Source organism: Salmo salar, chromosome ssa29 (assembly GCF_905237065.1).
Source record: "Salmo salar chromosome ssa29, Ssal_v3.1, whole genome shotgun sequence".
NCBI lineage: Eukaryota > Metazoa > Chordata > Actinopteri > Salmoniformes > Salmonidae > Salmo > Salmo salar.
The window spans coordinates 17,396,618-17,413,501 of record NC_059470.1 but is presented as its reverse complement, the minus strand read 5'-3'; the positions used below and the strand labels follow the sequence as shown (position 1 = coordinate 17,413,501).

At 41.8% G+C, this 16,884-nt stretch overlaps 2 protein-coding genes across 3 annotated transcripts; one reads left to right on the top strand and one right to left on the bottom strand.

The window, feature by feature from the left end:
- Positions 1–468: 468 nt before the first annotated feature.
- On the top strand, positions 469–7,834 carry ptchd3a (patched domain containing 3a). 2 transcript variants are annotated; one of them, XM_014181148.2, is made up of 5 exons: positions 469–508; positions 1,387–2,087; positions 2,927–3,048; positions 3,188–3,333; positions 4,918–7,834. In XM_014181148.2, the coding sequence occupies exons 1-5, from the start codon at positions 496–498 to the stop codon at positions 6,876–6,878; spliced, it is 2,943 nt and encodes a 980-aa protein (XP_014036623.1). In that variant the 5' UTR covers positions 469–495; the 3' UTR covers positions 6,879–7,834. The 2 variants fall into 2 exon arrangements, with proteins under 2 accessions (XP_014036623.1, XP_014036622.1); XM_014181147.2 differs by lacking the exon at positions 469–508 and having other exon boundaries at positions 1,122–2,087.
- A 1,104-nt stretch (positions 7,835–8,938) lies between these two features.
- pks1 (polyketide synthase 1) lies at positions 8,939–16,692 on the bottom strand. The gene is made up of 6 exons (XM_014181150.2): positions 16,635–16,692; positions 16,389–16,542; positions 16,061–16,221; positions 14,980–15,183; positions 14,698–14,879; positions 8,939–14,552 (listed from the first exon to the last, which is right to left on the bottom strand). The coding sequence occupies exons 1-6, from the start codon at positions 16,690–16,692 to the stop codon at positions 9,069–9,071; spliced, it is 6,243 nt and encodes a 2,080-aa protein (XP_014036625.2). The 3' UTR covers positions 8,939–9,068.
- Between the last annotated feature and the right edge of the window lie 192 nt (positions 16,693–16,884).

The following is a 16,884-nucleotide window of genomic DNA, read 5'->3' as shown; positions in this document are numbered from 1 at the left end:
ACCAACAAGTGACGGGGTTGAAACAAAAACCGTTCTTTGGGATTGTTGTTATTTACATCCCAGATTGCCCCTTTAAACGAAAGAAATGTGTTAATTGTGTTATTTAGTGTGCCTATAATGTGTATGAGAGGCCTATATTGAAACTACATCCATGTAGCCCTATAATTTAAGAGACGACTATGTGTTATACTTTCATGTATCTTATAATAACGTATTATTTAGTGGAATCTATTATAGATGATTCGTGAGTTTCTATTCAGTGATGGCAAGCACTTGTTATCCACAAGCAAACTATGCTTGGCCCAATGAATTGATTGCCAAATCACGTTGCTGAAAATAATTATTGGCCTTGCAAACTCCAGTTCACCGTCATAATTGAATCACATACTTTGTAGCCATGAATGAGTTATTCTTCTCATTAATGTTCCTGTTCAGAATATTATGACCCTACCATCTTCCATAGCATTTGGCTGGAGTGAGGACAGACGCGTCAAGATGCGCTGGCGCTGTGAGTATATCCTCATTGATTTCTATTAGCTGCTGATGTCTTAAGATAAATATATACATAGTAAAATATTATATATAACTGACATAACCTCTGAAACAGGGACATCTCTTGACTAAAGGCCTACTCAAAGAAATTACACATTTGTCCTTGTCCCTGCTGTCGAAAGGTTTTAAGAGAAAAAAACAACCTATTCTTTTGCATATTCAAATCGTGAAACCGGATAAATTAATATACATAATTTATTAATTATGAGTGTCTAATCAGTGTAATAAATCAGTGTATATGCTATGATCATATAATCATAGCATAGCATATACTGTAATATCAGTATATGCTATGTAGGCCAATATTTGTCCACTTTAGCTAGTTGTGATGAGGATGATGATGATGATAATAATAATAATTATTATTATTGTTATTATTATGGTTAGTCCGACTCTAGTCTATCTAGGAATAGCCAACTTCAGCATGGTCATATGAATGTTATAATGAACTGGGAAAGATTTTTCTCGATTAAAACAATGATTATTTTCTATGTAAAACTGGGTATCGTGTGAATTTCACACCCTCAGGGACACTTTTATGAGCTCCCAAGAGTGGTCGCTCTAGGCTGATTTCACAGTACTTTCATAGGCTAGTGCGTCAGAAAATGCTAATGTCCGAATCTATTATGAATTCAAGCCTCTGGTAAAATGAAGTTTTCGTCGGGAATAAAGTTTGAGTAGCCTAAAATCAGCTATTGGAAACCAAAACTGAAGTCGCGTCTTGTTGGGAGTGTAATTCATTCCTTATGTCAAACAAGACATCAAACTAATAAGTTTTGCCTCTTTTCTCCCTCTCCAAAATGCCGGTATTTAATATGGCTGGGTGTCGGACAGACTGCGTTGAGAAGCCATTCTCCATTGGATTTCAGAAATTCGGCCGTTTCGTGGGAAGGCATCCTTGGTGGTTCTTTATCTGTCCCCTGGTCATCTCTACGGCGCTCGGGACTGGGTTTTATTTTCTTGAGGACATGGAGGCCAACAACATTGAGGACCAATTTACACCAGTAAACGGACCCGCAAAACTTGAGAGGAAATTTGTAGAAGAGAACTTTCCGCTGAATAACTCGGTGTATTCAAACCAGAGACTGTACACCATGGGGGAATTTGCATCCTTCATAGCGGTCTCAAGAGATCCCAACATCTTCACCGATGGAGCCATCAAAGAAATATTACGTTTAGACAAGAAGGTCCGGGAAATAAAACTTTCGAGAGGTCATGAACAGCTTACATATGAAGGACTTTGCGCCAGAAAATCCAATAAATGTATTCCCAATAAAATATTAGATATCATGAATCATTATGGTAGCAACATTGACCAGACTGAACTCACCTTTCCATTTTTCCGTTTTGGATTCACAACAATATTTCTAGGATATTCTGTCGGTGGAGTTAATGTAAGCTCAACAGTCATAAAGAGTGCTAAAGCAATACGACTTTTTTATTGTCTGAAAGAAGGTAACCGCTCTACAACAGATCTGTGGCTAAACGAATTCCTCAAGGTTTTCCCCTCCAACCAGTCACTGAATTTCATCACGGTAAGTAGGCCTAGGCCATATAACAATGTAGCCAGACATGGATTTAATACATAATATAGAATGTATTTATTTATTGGCGGAATGTTGAATCTTTTTGGTCCTCCTATATCTACCTCCTAATTAGTATGTCTTCGTTTTTATAGAAATAAAATGTCGAACATGAGATTGTGCACCATTTGTAAGATATGCATCCCCATCTCATAGTCTTTCACACAGATTAACACATGGGACACACAACAACGAAAAAAAAAAACGCATTTGTTTTGTGGAATATTTCCTCTTGAGTTAAAATGATCCTGCACCAGAATTACTCCACCGTATGATGACGAGTACCACAGAAACTCACACAGATTAGTCTGCTTGTGGCTCGTTTAGAGGGTAGTGCTGACAGAATTCCATGGGCCATGAAGCATGACTAATCGCACACTGAATAGCCGTTATCTTTGTCTTTGAACTGCTTGCACATAAGCGGTCTCTATTGCATGATTGTGGCTCATTCAGCACGGCCAAGTCTTACATAAATCAATAGCCATTGTTCTTCCTTCACTTGGATGGGTCTCTTGGCGGCAGGCCAGAGATGAGAGAAGATGGTAGGGAGATCCGCCAGTTCACTTGCTGAAGAGAGCAAGCTAGTGCAGCGTCTATTGACCAGTAGTGTATACTGTTATTGAGTACATTGCTTTTCAGCACTATACTGTACTGTACTGTATGGAAGAGTAATCCTATGGCACGGGTTTATGTCTTTGTGTGTGTGTGTGTGTGCGTGCGTGTGTGTTTGGATGGGAAGGTTGACAGCATAAATGATGACATGCACTAATTTTGCATTTCATCTTCCCCAGGTTACACATTCTACATCACTGTCTAGGCAGGTGGAATTCGAGGCCAACACCAGGGACGTTATCCCCTTGTTTTCCATCACATATGTTATCGCCATAGTCTTTTCCATTGTGTCTTGCTTAAGGTATGTATGTGTTATATACATACTATATACATACAACACACAGCAAAACTATTATGGCGTTCATCAGTGACTGACCTTTGAGGATTCTTTGATTCACATAGGCCCAAGGTCTGACCGGTATGTGGTTGTTTTTCAACAGGTTTGATTGTGTGAGGAACAAGGTATGGGTGGCCACCTTTGGAGTCTTATCTGCAGGGCTTGCTGTGCTGTCTGCCTTCGGGATGATGCTGCATATTGGAGTGCCTTTTGTAATGACTGTGGCTAACTCCCCTTTCCTGATATTGGGTAAGGAGCTATGGATACTTTTCATATTGTTTTGTTCAAATCCTGGGTGCATGACTCTTAAGTCGGTTTGGATAAAAGCTTCAGCTAAATGGAAGATATAATAAAACTGAACGCAACATGCAACAATTTCAAAGAGTTACAGTTCGTATAAGGAAATCATGCAATTGAAATAAATTCATTAGGCCCTAACCTACAGATTTCACATGACTGGGAATACAGAAATGCATTTGTTGGTCAGAGATGCCTTAAAAAAGGTAGGGGTGTGGATCAGAAAACCAGCCAGTATCTGGTGTGACCACCATTTGCCTCATGCAGCGCAACACATCTCCTTCGCAAGGAGTTGATCAGGCTGTTGATTGTGGAATGTTGTCCCACACCTCTTCAGTGGCTGTGCGAAGTTGCTGGATATTGGTGGGAACTGGAACACGGTGGTGTACACGTCGATCCAGAGCATCCCAAACCTGCTTAATGGGTGACATATCTGGTAAGGAAGCAGGCCATGGAAAAACTGGGACATTTCCAGCTTCCAGGAATTGTGTACAGATCCTTGCGTCATGGGGCCGTGCATTATCATGCCGAAACATGAGGTGATGGCGGTGAATGAATGGCATGACAATGAGCCTCAGGATCTCATCACGGTATCTCTGTGCATTCAAGTTGCCATCGATAAAATGCAATTGTTTGTTGTTCTTAGCTTATGCCTGCCCATACCATAACCCCACCGCCACCATTCACCACTCTGTTCACAACGTTGACATCAACAAACGCTCGCCCACACGACACCAGTCTGCCATCTGCCCGGTACAGAAACCGGGATTCATCCATGAAGAGCACACTTCTACAGCGTGCCAGTGGCCATCGAAGGTGAGCATTTGCCCACTGAAGTAGGTTATGATGCCAAACTGCAGTCAGGTCAGACCCTGGTGAGGACGACGAGCACGCAGATGAGCTTCCCTGAGACGGTCTCTCACAGTTTGTGCAGAAATTCTTTGGTTGTGCAAACCCACAATTTCTTCAACTATCTAGGTGGCTGGTCTCAGATGATCCCGCAGGTAAAGAAGCCGGATGTCCTGGGCTGGCGTGGTTACAGGTGGTCTGCGGTTGTGAGGCAAGGAGTGAGGACGTACTGCCAAATTCTCTAAAACGACGTTGGCGGTGGCTTAGGTCGAAAAATGAACATTTAATTCCCTGGCAACAGCTCTGGTGGACTTTCCTGCAGTCAGCATGCCAATTGCACACTCCCTCAAAACTTGAGACATCTGTGGCATTGTGTTGTGTGACAAAACTGCACATTTTAGAGTGGCCTTTTATTGTCCCCAGCACAAGGTGCACCAGTGTAATGATCATGCTGTTTAATCAGCTTGTTGATATGCCACACCTGTCAGGTGGATGGATTGTCTTGGCGAAGGGAAAGGCTCACTAACAGGGATGTAAACAAATGTGTAATAAGCTTTTAGTGCATATGGAACATTTCTGGGATATTTTATTTGAGCTCATGAAACATGGGACCAACACTTTATATGTTGCATTTCTATTTTTATTCAGTATATATTATATTTTGTATACATTATATTTCCTCTGCAGGTATTGGTGTTGATGACATGTTCATCCTCATATCCTGCTGGCAGCAGACCAACGTTCACGCCCGGGTGGAAGACCGCTTAGCAGACACATACAAGGAGGCGGCCATTTCTATTACCATCACCACCCTGACGGATGTGTTAGCGTTCTACATCGGGCTCATGACTCCATTCCGCTCTGTGCAATCCTTCTGCCTGTACACCAGCACGGCCATCTTGTTTTGCTTCCTTTACAGCATCACCTTCTTCGGGGCGTTCCTCGTACTGAATGGGAGGCGTGAGAACAGCAACAAGCACTGGCTGACGTGCAAGGAGGTCCCAGAGGATTGCCCCGTGGGTCGCTCAAAATGGTACGACCTGTGCTGTGTGGGAGGAGCTTACGACCGCCATACTGGAGCAGAGGAAGTACAGCCCATGAATCAGTTTTTTAAGAAGCACTACGGCCCTTTTCTGGTAAAGCCCTGGACCAAGGTGTGTGTAATCCTGCTCTATTCAGTTTATTTGTCCATCAGCATTTATGGATGCTTCCAGATACAGGAAGGTATTGACCTTCGCAATTTAGCTGCTGATGATTCATATGTGAATAGGTATTATGATGACGAAAAAGCCTACTTTTATGAGTATGGGCCAAATATCATGGTAATCATAAGGGGTGAATTTGCATACTGGGAGGAAAAGAATATGTTGGATCTTGAATCTTGTGTAGAGGACTTCAAAAACCTGTCCTTTATTGAGAAAGATATCTTTACATCCTGGCTGAAATCGTATAAATATTATGGGCACCATACAAATCTGAATTTGAGTGTTGAAAATGTTTTCAAGACAAACCTAAGTTCGTTTCTGAGATCCTACTCTGACTTCAAGCAAGATGTAAACTTCACGAATAATTCCATCCGCGCCTCACGCTTCTTCATCCAGACTGTCAATATCACTACTGCCCTTGATGAAATGAACATGTTAAACAATCTGCGAGACACTGCTAGGAGATGCTCTGTCCCTCTACTGGTATATCACCCTGTCTTTATATACCATGATCAGTATGCTGTCATAGTGAGTAACACCGTTCAGAATATCTCCGTCACCACAGCAGTCATGTTATTGATCTCCCTCCTACTGATTCCAAACCCTCTCTGTTGCCTGTGGGTGACGTTCTCCATCGCTTCTGTCATTGTGGGCGTCACTGGTTTCATGGCATTGTGGGATGTTAATTTAGACACCATATCCATGATCATTCTTGTTGTCTGCATTGGATTCTCCGTGGACTTCTCCGCACACATTTCCTATGCCTTTGTTTCCAATAAGAAGCCGACTGCAAACGAGAAAGCCGTGGAAGCGCTGTTCCATTTGGGCTATCCCATACTTCAGGGTGCTTTGTCAACCATACTGGGCGTGATAGTGCTGTCTGCTTCCAAGAACTACATCTTCAGAACCTTCTTCAAGATCATGTTCCTTGTCATCTTTTTCGGACTGTTCCACGGCATAACTTTTATCCCTGTCTTTTTGACATTCTTTGACTTTTGCAGCAGCAATGCAGGCAATGTCAGCCCTCAGGAGAAAAGGACGCTGGAAAACCAAGCCATGACCAACTGCCAGCCCAAAAACATCCAAGAGAAAGCCATTGATCATGACAAGCAAATCTATGACAATCACACCTTCCTGCCAGACAATCAACAATTATTCCCGACACAGCCCTGTCCCTCAGTCTGGACACTGACTGTCAACACCCATCACACCCAAAGTGGTCAGATGTGCATGGCAAGCACAGTTCCCATGTTCAGAGTTGATAGTCAAACATATGAAGTTCAGATGTACACAGCTAGTAATGACGCTGTCACGGTCAACTGCAACCAAAATCTAGGGTCTGGTGAACATCATTGTGTGATTGGAAATAACCAACCACCAGTTTTACAGGAGTGTAATGCCCCGGTTATCAACTGCTCTGATTCTGCAGATCCTGTTCCTTGAACACCCCACTGTGTGATAAAGCACGTGTTGTTGTTTCATGCGGCGTATCTTACAAATGAGGTTTATGTCAATCGTAAAGCCCTAATCACAATGCTTTATGGTTTAAACCTTTTTGACTGGATTTTTGTTGATGGCACTCATACATATAAGCTTCAAGTGGCCATCATGTAAAATATATCCATACAATTTGGTTAACTGTTAAAGTTCTACAAAACACATTATTTAACTTCGCAGCAATGCATCGGTGTTGATGGGTTACTATATATATGTGGCATTGTTGATGGATTTTAAAACCCCCATGAGCATGTTCATATTTGTATTTAAAGAATCCCAAGCTTTACTGATACATTAGAATAGTGTTCATGATCTGTACAATTTGAGATTGTGTACTATTACCAATATATTTGTATAAAATGAAATTGATTTAACTTTCTTCTCTCAATGTCTTTAAAGGATATAGAATGTTAAAATAACTACAATAGCACTTCCTAGAAACATTATCAGTTCTGTTGGGTTTGCAATTGATAATTAATATTGTCATCTGTTAATTATTGATACTGTTAAAACACATACTATACTATGTATTGAAACCTAATAAAACAGTATTTACTCATTTTCACATTTATTCAATTTCTAATGTTAAAATAAATGATGTTGTCCTTGCTTACCCTTGGTTTAGGTAGTTGATTTCTACAGGTGATGTTTGTAAACCACAAGGTGGCAATGTGAATACATGCAGTGAAGAAAACTTGTGCTGATATCTAATTGTTTGATATTTGTTTTGTTCACCATGTAATTTATTACCTAGGAGTTTATATTTTGACCTCATAATACTCAATGGCTTCTGTAACACCTCTTGTAAACAACATTTGTGGAGTACTATACTATGCATTTGAAATAAAAATCATCTCACTTGCTTTCAGACTATTTCCAATAAACCATATCCTTTACGGATATTCCTCTGCACTTTTTTTGTCTCAAATGACAAAATGTGAGTACTTCCTTTAATGTTCTACTTATTCTGTGGGTTTTGCATACTTGCTAACGCCTCTGTTTAGAAGAATGACAATGGCACGGAACTTTTCATTATTTATGCAGCAAGGTTTACAGCTAAAGACTATGTAAGCAGCTGCAAAATGAGCTTAATGATCTAAAATGAAAAGAAAACAGGAGCAGACTGAAAATGTGCCTTTATTCTTGGTAATATAGTATAATATAGTTGACAAAACCTCAGGCTTTGATTATGTCACTGGATAATTCAATGAGCTTTTCGTATCAATGGAGTAGGGGTATTTTTGCAACTTAGACTTTAAGCCACACTCAACAAAACTCTAAACCTTCTCCATTTCACAAAATGTTAACATACAGTGCCTTCGGGAAGTATTCAGACCCTTTAACCTTTTCCACATTTTGTTACGTTACAGCTTTATTCTAAAATGTATTAAATCGTTTTTTTCCTCATCAGTCTACACACAATACCCCATAATGATAAACCAAAAACAGAAATTGTTGCTAATTAAAAAAAATAAAAAAATAAACGGAAATATCACATTTACATAAGTATTCAGACCCTTTACTCAGTACTTTGTTGAAGCACTTTTGGCAGCGATTACAGCCTCAAGTCTTCTTGGGTGTGACGCTACAAACTTGGAATACCTGTATTTGGGGAGTAAACCTTCGCCCCAGTCTGAGGTCCTGAGCGCTCTGGAGTAGGTTTCATCAAGGATCTCTTTGCTCCATTCATCTTTGGCTCGATCCTGCCTTTTCAAATCATGTCCAATCAATTGAATTTACCACAGGTGGACTCAATCAAGTTGTAGAAACATCAAGGATAATCAATGGAAACAGGATGCATCTGAAATCAATTTCGAATCTCATAGCAAAGAGGCTGAATACTTATGTAAATAAGGTTTTTCTGTTTTTTATTTGTAATAAATTTGCAAAAAATTCTCATTTCTCATTATGGGGTATTGTGTGTAGATTGATGAGGGGAAAAACAATTTAATACATTTTAGAATAAGACTAACGTAACAAAAAGTGGAAAAAGTCAAAGGGTCTGAATACTTTCCGAAGGCACTGTATCATCCTTTAAAATAAACTGAACATTTACCAATACAAATGATATTAGACAGTGTTATAATCCAGAATACTCAGTCAAATATTTAAATGTTGCTAGTACACTTTGCTGTCTTACCCACCCTCTTTCAGAAGTGTTACCAATGTAGACAGTGTGGTGTTTGGATCCAGTAGTTTAACCAGGGGAACATTCACACCGCTCTCTTGGAAGATGTAATTCTGCAGAGTCATAGCCAACATTGAGTCAATACCCAGTGCATACAGGGCAGTGTCGTCATTTACCTCATCTATGCTAACATTGGTGATTTCACTTAGCATAGCCCTGACATTCTCATGTGCTGGTGAAAGCTGTTGGACCATGGGTTCTGTCATGTTGGTGTTCTCAAGTTCTTGCTCGACCAAAGCTGTCAGCCTGCCTCTGAGAGATGCGTTTTGGGAGAGAACGTGGTTGCTCAGATTTCTGAAGTTGAATTTGCAAATGACTTGCTGTGGGTTGTTCATCAACAAACACTTTTCAAGGGCCTCATGGACTTCTGAAACCTCCATTATCATCATGCCCTTTGCCTCAAGAAACCTTTGGAAATTGTCTTTGTTCAACAAGAGACCGAGGTTCAAAGGCCCCCAGTTGATGGACTGTCCAGCAAGCCCAAGGTTTCGCCGATAATGAGAGAATGTGTCCAGGAACGAATTGGCTGCTGCATAGTTAGACTGCGAAGCATTGCCAATGAAAGAAGAGATGGAAGAGTAGCACACAAAGTAATCCAATTTGTTGTGCAGTGTTGCATAGTGAAGATTCAATGCCCCATTCACTTTGGGTCGAAGAACTTTATTGAAGTGTGATCGGTCAAGGGTTTCGATCAAAGCATCATGCAACACAGCTGCACTGTGAAACACTCCTTTGATTGGACAGGAGGGAAACATTTGTACAATTGCTGTGATTGCATTCACAACCTGCCCTGACACTGACACGTCACATTGGACACTCATGATAGACACCCCACATCTCCTCTGGAGAGTGTCCATCTCAAACTTCATCTCAGCTGACAGAGGACTTCTGGAGAGGGTTGTAATGCATCCGCCACCCCTGTGAGCAATGAACTTCACAGTTTCAAGTCCCAAACCCGAGAGCCCTCCGGTCACAATGTACACACAACTCTTCTTAAAGAGCTGCCGTGGTCTCATTAGCAAAGGGATATCAGATACTGTATTTTCTGAATCCGCATGACCCAAAACTACTTGAGACACAGCCTTAGCTCTGAAGTAGGACTCACAGTGCACAGTGGGCTGAGGATCTCTTGTGTCTGTCGATTGAAAGGTAATGGTTTGCAGAGATTGCGATACACCATCCAAATGTAATGACCTCAGCCAATTGTGGATCTTTGTTTTCTGTGCCTTAATATTGGCTCTCTGGAAAACATTTGACACGTGAAGTGTTTGGATGTGTGTATGTTCACTCTCATGTGCAAAAATGTTTGCTGAGGATGACACCTGGTTGTCACAGACTACAACAATATTCTTTGCTGTGGCTCCGCTGCTTATTCTTACCACTACAGATGGATCAAAGGGAGGCAATACAACAAATGTATTACACTGATCAATGTTCAGGAGTTGTCCACTAAACTGGGGCAGAACGATGGCATTCCATCCTGATTTGTTTGCCGTTTGGGTTAAGACCTTCAGCAGAACAGAGTCAGGTACAGAGGAGATGATGGCCAACCTCCTCTGTTGTTTGACTCTGGATAACGCTCTGTACAAGATTTCCCATGCCAGCAAAAAGTAGGACACACATGGAGCCTCCTTCAGAAATGGGAGCCTCTTCGGGTTGTAGCATGCTGCTTCAGGAATCACAACCTTAGAAGATGCAGCAATGGGATAACATGAAACGACATGCTCTCCCACTTTCATTTTGCTCACATCTTTCCCTACAGCTGTGACAGTGCCACTGAAGTCAAGGGCCAAAAGCTGGTGTTTCTGAGATGCATGTTTGTTCCAGTACATTGTCTGGCCAAAGTTCAGATCAGAGACGCTGACAGAAAAGTAGTCTGAGGAATGAACACAAATCTCACTGAGCTGAATCTCAACTGATTTCTCCTGGATGTGGTTATCCTTTACATCACAAGGCATGGCAGACAAGCTAGTCATTCTGTATGGATCAGCAGTTTGAAGGATGAACTGCCCAGAACTCAAAGAGTAGACAGTTCCCTCAGAGCTGGCAATCCCTTTTATGGGGGTACGGACTATCACTGTTGAATATATCTGGCCCCTGCTAATCATGACCTCTGGGTGTTTGCTGGTGTTAATCACATGAACCAATGCCTGAATGTCTTCACTTGACACAGAAGCAAGGTCAATCAGCTGAAAGGAGAGGCCTGGTATCTCAGCAGCACAGGCTCTTGCCATGCCGGACAGGACAAAACCAGGACTGACATGGTCTACGGTCGTCTCTGCTGAACGGTAGGTTATGACTCGGATTGTGCAGGAACACTTGTTTTCTTTCAAGGCAAGAACAATCTGACGATAATGCTCACAGCAGTCAACCAAGCATTCCAATGCCATCTCAGTCGACAGATGACTGAGGTCTTGTATACCCCACATGAACAGTACCTCCTGTAAATCTACACCAGCATCACCTTGAAGAGAGTGAGACACTAAGTCTCGAACTTGTGGGTTGGACCCAAACTCTCTGTTCAAGACAAAAAATGATGTTTGGTGTAGGTATGGCCTCAATGCTGTGCCAACTCCCAGGATGTCCTCAAAGATCAAGGCTTTGGGTTTACAGCTTACACGGGTATTGTCAGTGATGGTGAAAAGTTCATTGTGAAAGAAGAATGACTCTGCAACGTGTGAGCAATTTCCTAAAAACGAGATCCTCACATGCTTTAGTTCCACTAAAACACGTCCGTCTTTATTGGAAAAGCAACCACATACATCTAAGTAGTCTGAGGATTCTTGAATTGCTCTCAGATACATAATCATGTCCTCCTGCAGAGGTGCTGCTATTACCACACTGCCAATGGCAGATGGGAAACCTGGCCTGGTAGTCAGTCCTCCAACAGCTACCATAGCAGTCATTTGCAGAAAATAGTCCAACACCACAGGGTGAAGGAAGTACTCATGAAGCTGTTTCAGCACCTCACCTGCGACCTTAATTGCTGACACTGCCTCCTTGAATTCACCGCCGAAATGTACATCATCCAGCTGTCTGAAAATAGGACCATACTCAAAACCTGCACGGGAGAGGAATGAGTAGACCTCCTCCCTCTTTACCACTGATTTGCACCTTTTGAAAATGACATCGGGGCAAATGGTTTGTTCCTCAACCAATGTTCGCCCACTTCGACAACAAATGGTGCCTGATGCATGTGTTGCTGAGGGAGACTGTATCTTAAACATGGTCTCATTCTCTGTTGCCTCCAGTACCACTTTCAAATGATGAGAGTTTGTGCTGAGTGTAAACAAGCTCTGAAAAGTTACACTTAGCTGCATCGAGCAAATAGGCATCTTTGGTCTTGAACTTGCCATTATTGAGGCAAAAGCCAGTTCAACATACAATGCACCTGGAGCAATGGCAACACCATTGTTTTTGTGCTCCCAGAGATATGCTGCAGTATCTGATGAAAGATTGCATTTGTGCTCTTTGCTCTCATGCTTTGTCTGAGATATCAGTGGGTGTTGAGAGGAAGCTGTCTTTTCGTTTCCTTGTCTTACAGCCTCAAAATACACCTCTTTTGTCAGATTATCAAACTGATATCTTGGAAGAGGTGTTGGTGATGCCTCACAGCCTTCGTAGAACTTGTCCCAGTCTACATGGACCCCCTGTTCAAACAGTTTGGACACAGTGGTCAGCATTGTCTCATGATCTTTTTCTGGCTGCACTGAGGACAGAACTATAGTGTCATTTCCCAGAGTCTCCTGGATGTACCTTTGCAGAGCCCTTCTAGGGCCTATTTCCACAAAGACCACATTCTTCTGGTCTTTGGTCGCTGCTTTCATTGTATGCTCAAATGAAACTGGCTCTCGGATATTCCTAGCCCAGTATCTCCCTGTGCTAAAGTCTCCATGGGTGTACATGTCTCCGGTCACTGTTGAGAAAAGCTCACAATCCATTTTGTTCGCTGTCAAAGAACCAATACTTTCCTCAATATGGTCCACTATGGGATCCATCATATGGCTGTGGTATGCAGCAGGTACATCCAGTACACGGAGGAACAGATTCTTACCTCTAAACAAAGCTGTCAGCTTTTGATGGAGATTGTCTATAGCGTCTGCATCACCTGAGAGGGCGCAGGACTGTGGGCTGTTGAAGGCAGCCAGGCAAACCTTCCCAGAGTAGATTGGAAGGATTTTCAGGACCTCTGACACAGCCATGTTACTGACCACAAGCATTTTCCCTCCTGTTACCTTACTCTGCAGAGTACTGCGGAAGTAGATCACCTTCACTGCATCCTCAAGGGACAACAGACCAGAGCAGTGGGCAGCAGCAACCTCTCCAACAGAGTGGCCAAGAATGGCATCTGGTTTGATGCCCCAGTGCTTGAAGAGACTGGCAATGCCAACCTGAATGGCAAAGAGGAGGGGCTGAACAACATCTGGCTTGGTATAATCATCATTGTCAAAATTGTTTGCTATCTTTTGTGAGATGCCAGTACTTTTGTAATTCTGGAAGAGATTCTCAACCTCTCTGACCTTTTCTCTGAAAACTGGCTCCTCTTTCAGAAGCTGCTTACACATTCCTCTGTAGGTCACTCCATTCCCACAAAACACAAAAACCAACCTGTTATCTGACCTTGATGGTTCAAGCTTCCTGTTCATCGCACACTGCAGTTGATTCTCTAAGTCGGGGACAGAGGATGTCATAAATGCTTTCCTGTATTTGTGTCTCAAATGGCTCCTCCTACATGCTGAGGTAAACATCAAAGTGAGTATGTCAGTTTTCTTATCTCTGCTAAGTCTTTGATGTGTGTCTGTGATAGACATTGCCAATGAGTTCTCTGAGGCTGCAGACAAAACAAACAACTTGGGACAGTCATAAGTAGTCAATCTGGTGTTGTTGCCCTGCACATACTCCTTTACTATCGCATGGGCATTTGTCCCTCCAAATCCAAAGCTATTAATGCCAGCTAGCCTTGCCATGGGCTCTGTTTTTTCCCACTTCTCTGCTTTGATCGGAACTCTTACATTGAGCGCTTTAGCGTCAATACTGGCACTGTCCTCAGAGTAGAACAGTGAAGGGACAATTATTTCATGCTTCATCATTAGGAGTACCTTGATTAGACCTGCAACTCCAGCTGCAGATTCTGTGTGTCCAATGTTGCCTTTCACAGAGCCGATGCGGAGTGTTTCTGAACCCGGGGGTCTGGCTTTGGCAATGACTTTGGAGATGCTGCCTGCTTCTATGGGATCCCCCACTGGAGTTCCAGTCCCATGAGCCTCTATGTACTGGACAGTTGACAGGTCAGACTCTGCCGAGTAGATTCTGTGTAGTAGCTCTACCTGCTGGACCATGGATGGCTTGGTGATTGGAGTGACAGTGTGGCCATCTTGGTTTACTGCAGTTCTTCTTACTATGCCCCATACCTTGTCAAAGTCCCTCAGAGCCTGTTCAAGGACACATTTTGGTACCATTAGCTGTAATGTTACTATTTATTTATGGTACAAAATGGAACTTAGTGATTTATGTGGTTCAAAATTAAACAACTTCAAATTAGTTCAATTTAAAACATAGTAAACATTATACTCTTACGTTTTTCAGTGGCTTCAGCAGAATAATCCCGCAGCCCTCTCCTCTGCCATAGCCATCTGCTCTGCTGGAGAAAGGTTTGCTGGTGCCTTCAGGTGAAATCATCTTTGCCTTGCTGAGAGCGACAAAGACTCGCGGCTCTATGATACAGCTTACACCGCCACAGAGAGCCATTTCACAGTCTCCTGAGTAAAGCAGATTGAATAACAGTTAAGTGGTAATAATATGACTGAAATATGCCAAAAAATGATATGTCCTTCTGATGGTAATTATGAATACAACTACCTTGCTTGATGGCCTGGCAGGCAGAATGGAGAGCCACCAAGGAGGAGGAACATGCACTGTCTATGGCAAACGAGGGACCAGTGAGATTGAAGATGAAGGATATCCTGTTGGCCGCCACGCTCATAGCCGTCCCTGTGCCGTTGTAGTGGGTTATGGTGCTGGGTCTGTTGTTCAGGAGGGTCTCATAGTCCCTGTTCATGAGACCTGTGAGAACACATCCATTGCAGAGTGTTATTCACTGTCCTCCCACATTATATTGTGTCAATGCAATTAAGTGTGCTTGCTGAAGACAAAGCAAAACTGTAGATTTCTTACATACTTATTATTATTTCACTTCTTCCGCCCGCTCAGGAGCTTAAAAGATTTTAGCTATAAACACGAAACCAACTTCCAAATGCCCAGACTGACAACGTAGTCTGCTTGAGAAAATATTTTTGGTAGCATTTATACTTTTTGTACTATAACAATATGCTTTTTGTACTATAATAATATTTAAATGAGCTCCCAATGCATTTCAATGGAAAACTAGGCCCATAGACCGTTTAAGCTATCAACTCCAAATTAATATTGAGATGTTGAGACTGACCCTACTTAGATTGATTGCCAAAATATTTTTGATACTATATATACTTTTCCAACTATAACCATTTAAAATGTGTATAATTTAACATGGGTTTGAATGAGAACCATAGAAATACTGCACATAAGTAGCTAATCAAAATGGTCCTGCTCCTTGGCCAATTAAGCTACAAGACCATTGAAACATTAATAAGGCTATCCTAACTTCAAATCCTTATATATTTTTTTGCAACTATAAATAAATAAATGTCCATTAAATAACTTGCCAACAGTAAGTCTTGAAACGTTCAAGCTAGTGAAACCAAACCAACTTTCACATGTTCAGGCTATCCTATCTTATCCAATCAATCAATCTTTCAATCTACCAACTTTTTCCACTACTACTGCAGTCACTACCACAATTTATTTCACAACCCTAAATACTTTAAAACAAGATAGAAAGCACAACATTTTCTTATGGATATGTACTTTTTTAGTGACCAATTTTTTACATGATGGTTACCTATGTAAACACCTGTTCTGGTCCCACTGACTTTCTCCATTGGTATTCCAGCATCCTCTAATGCCCTGTATGTACACTGGAGTAGGAGCTTGTGCTGAGGGTCCATGAAATCCGTTTCAGCCTCAGTGATGCCAAAGAACTTGTGATCAAACTCATTAAACCTGGGAGATAAAAAATATTCCCATTACAGATTTCTACTTTACCTTACCATTAAGACAAGCCTCAATGTAAAATATAACAAACACTTTGAAAGTTACATTTTTCAATATTATTCATGCAACTTCACAACTATTCAAGTGAATAGAGCAAGAATGTCTTAATATCTTACCCATCTATGAGAGCAGCTTTGGTTGTTTGCGTCTTCCCAGGTTTGCTATCATCAGGATCATACCAATAAGTGCTGTCAAACCTCTCGCCTGGAATGTCTACTACACAGTTCCTCCCTTCCAATAGAACCTTCCAGAAATTGTCAAGCCCCTCACCTAAAACAAAAGGGCAAAACTTGGAATCACTCTGGCTTGTGTTATCTTTAGACAAACAAAATGTATCAACTCCTTATCTGATCCATTCTTACCTCCAGGGAAATTGCATCCTATCCCAACTATGGCAATTTCGTCTTTGTTGTCCTCCATCTTTGCACCTCATTACAACCGACCTTCTTTGACAAAATGTAAAATCATCTGACCTTGAGAACAGTCTTTCATGCGTTTTACCTCCTATCCAAAGACTGATGAATGGAGGATGCCATTTCAAAGTCCCTCAAAGTTTTGTCGAACGCAATTTTTTTGCAAACCAGTCCTTACTGGCAGCTGAACCATTCCTGT

Coding starts and splice junctions, on each gene's coding strand:
- ptchd3a (XM_014181147.2), top strand. CDS start 1,353: ATGCCGGTATTTAATATGGCTGGGTGTCGGACAGACTGCGTTGAGAAG. Junction 2,088..2,926: donor AGTCACTGAATTTCATCACG/GTAAGTAGGCCT, acceptor CATCTTCCCCAG/GTTACACATTCTACATCACT. Junction 3,049..3,187: donor TCCATTGTGTCTTGCTTAAG/GTATGTATGTGT, acceptor GTTTTTCAACAG/GTTTGATTGTGTGAGGAACA.
- pks1 (XM_014181150.2), bottom strand. CDS start 16,692: ATGGAGGACAACAAAGACGAAATTGCCATAGTTGGGATAGGATGCAAT. Junction 16,222..16,388: donor AAAGCTGCTCTCATAGATGG/GTAAGATATTAA, acceptor TTTATCTCCCAG/GTTTAATGAGTTTGATCACA. Junction 15,184..16,060: donor CAGAACAGGTGTTTACATAG/GTAACCATCATG, acceptor GTGTTCTCACAG/GTCTCATGAACAGGGACTAT.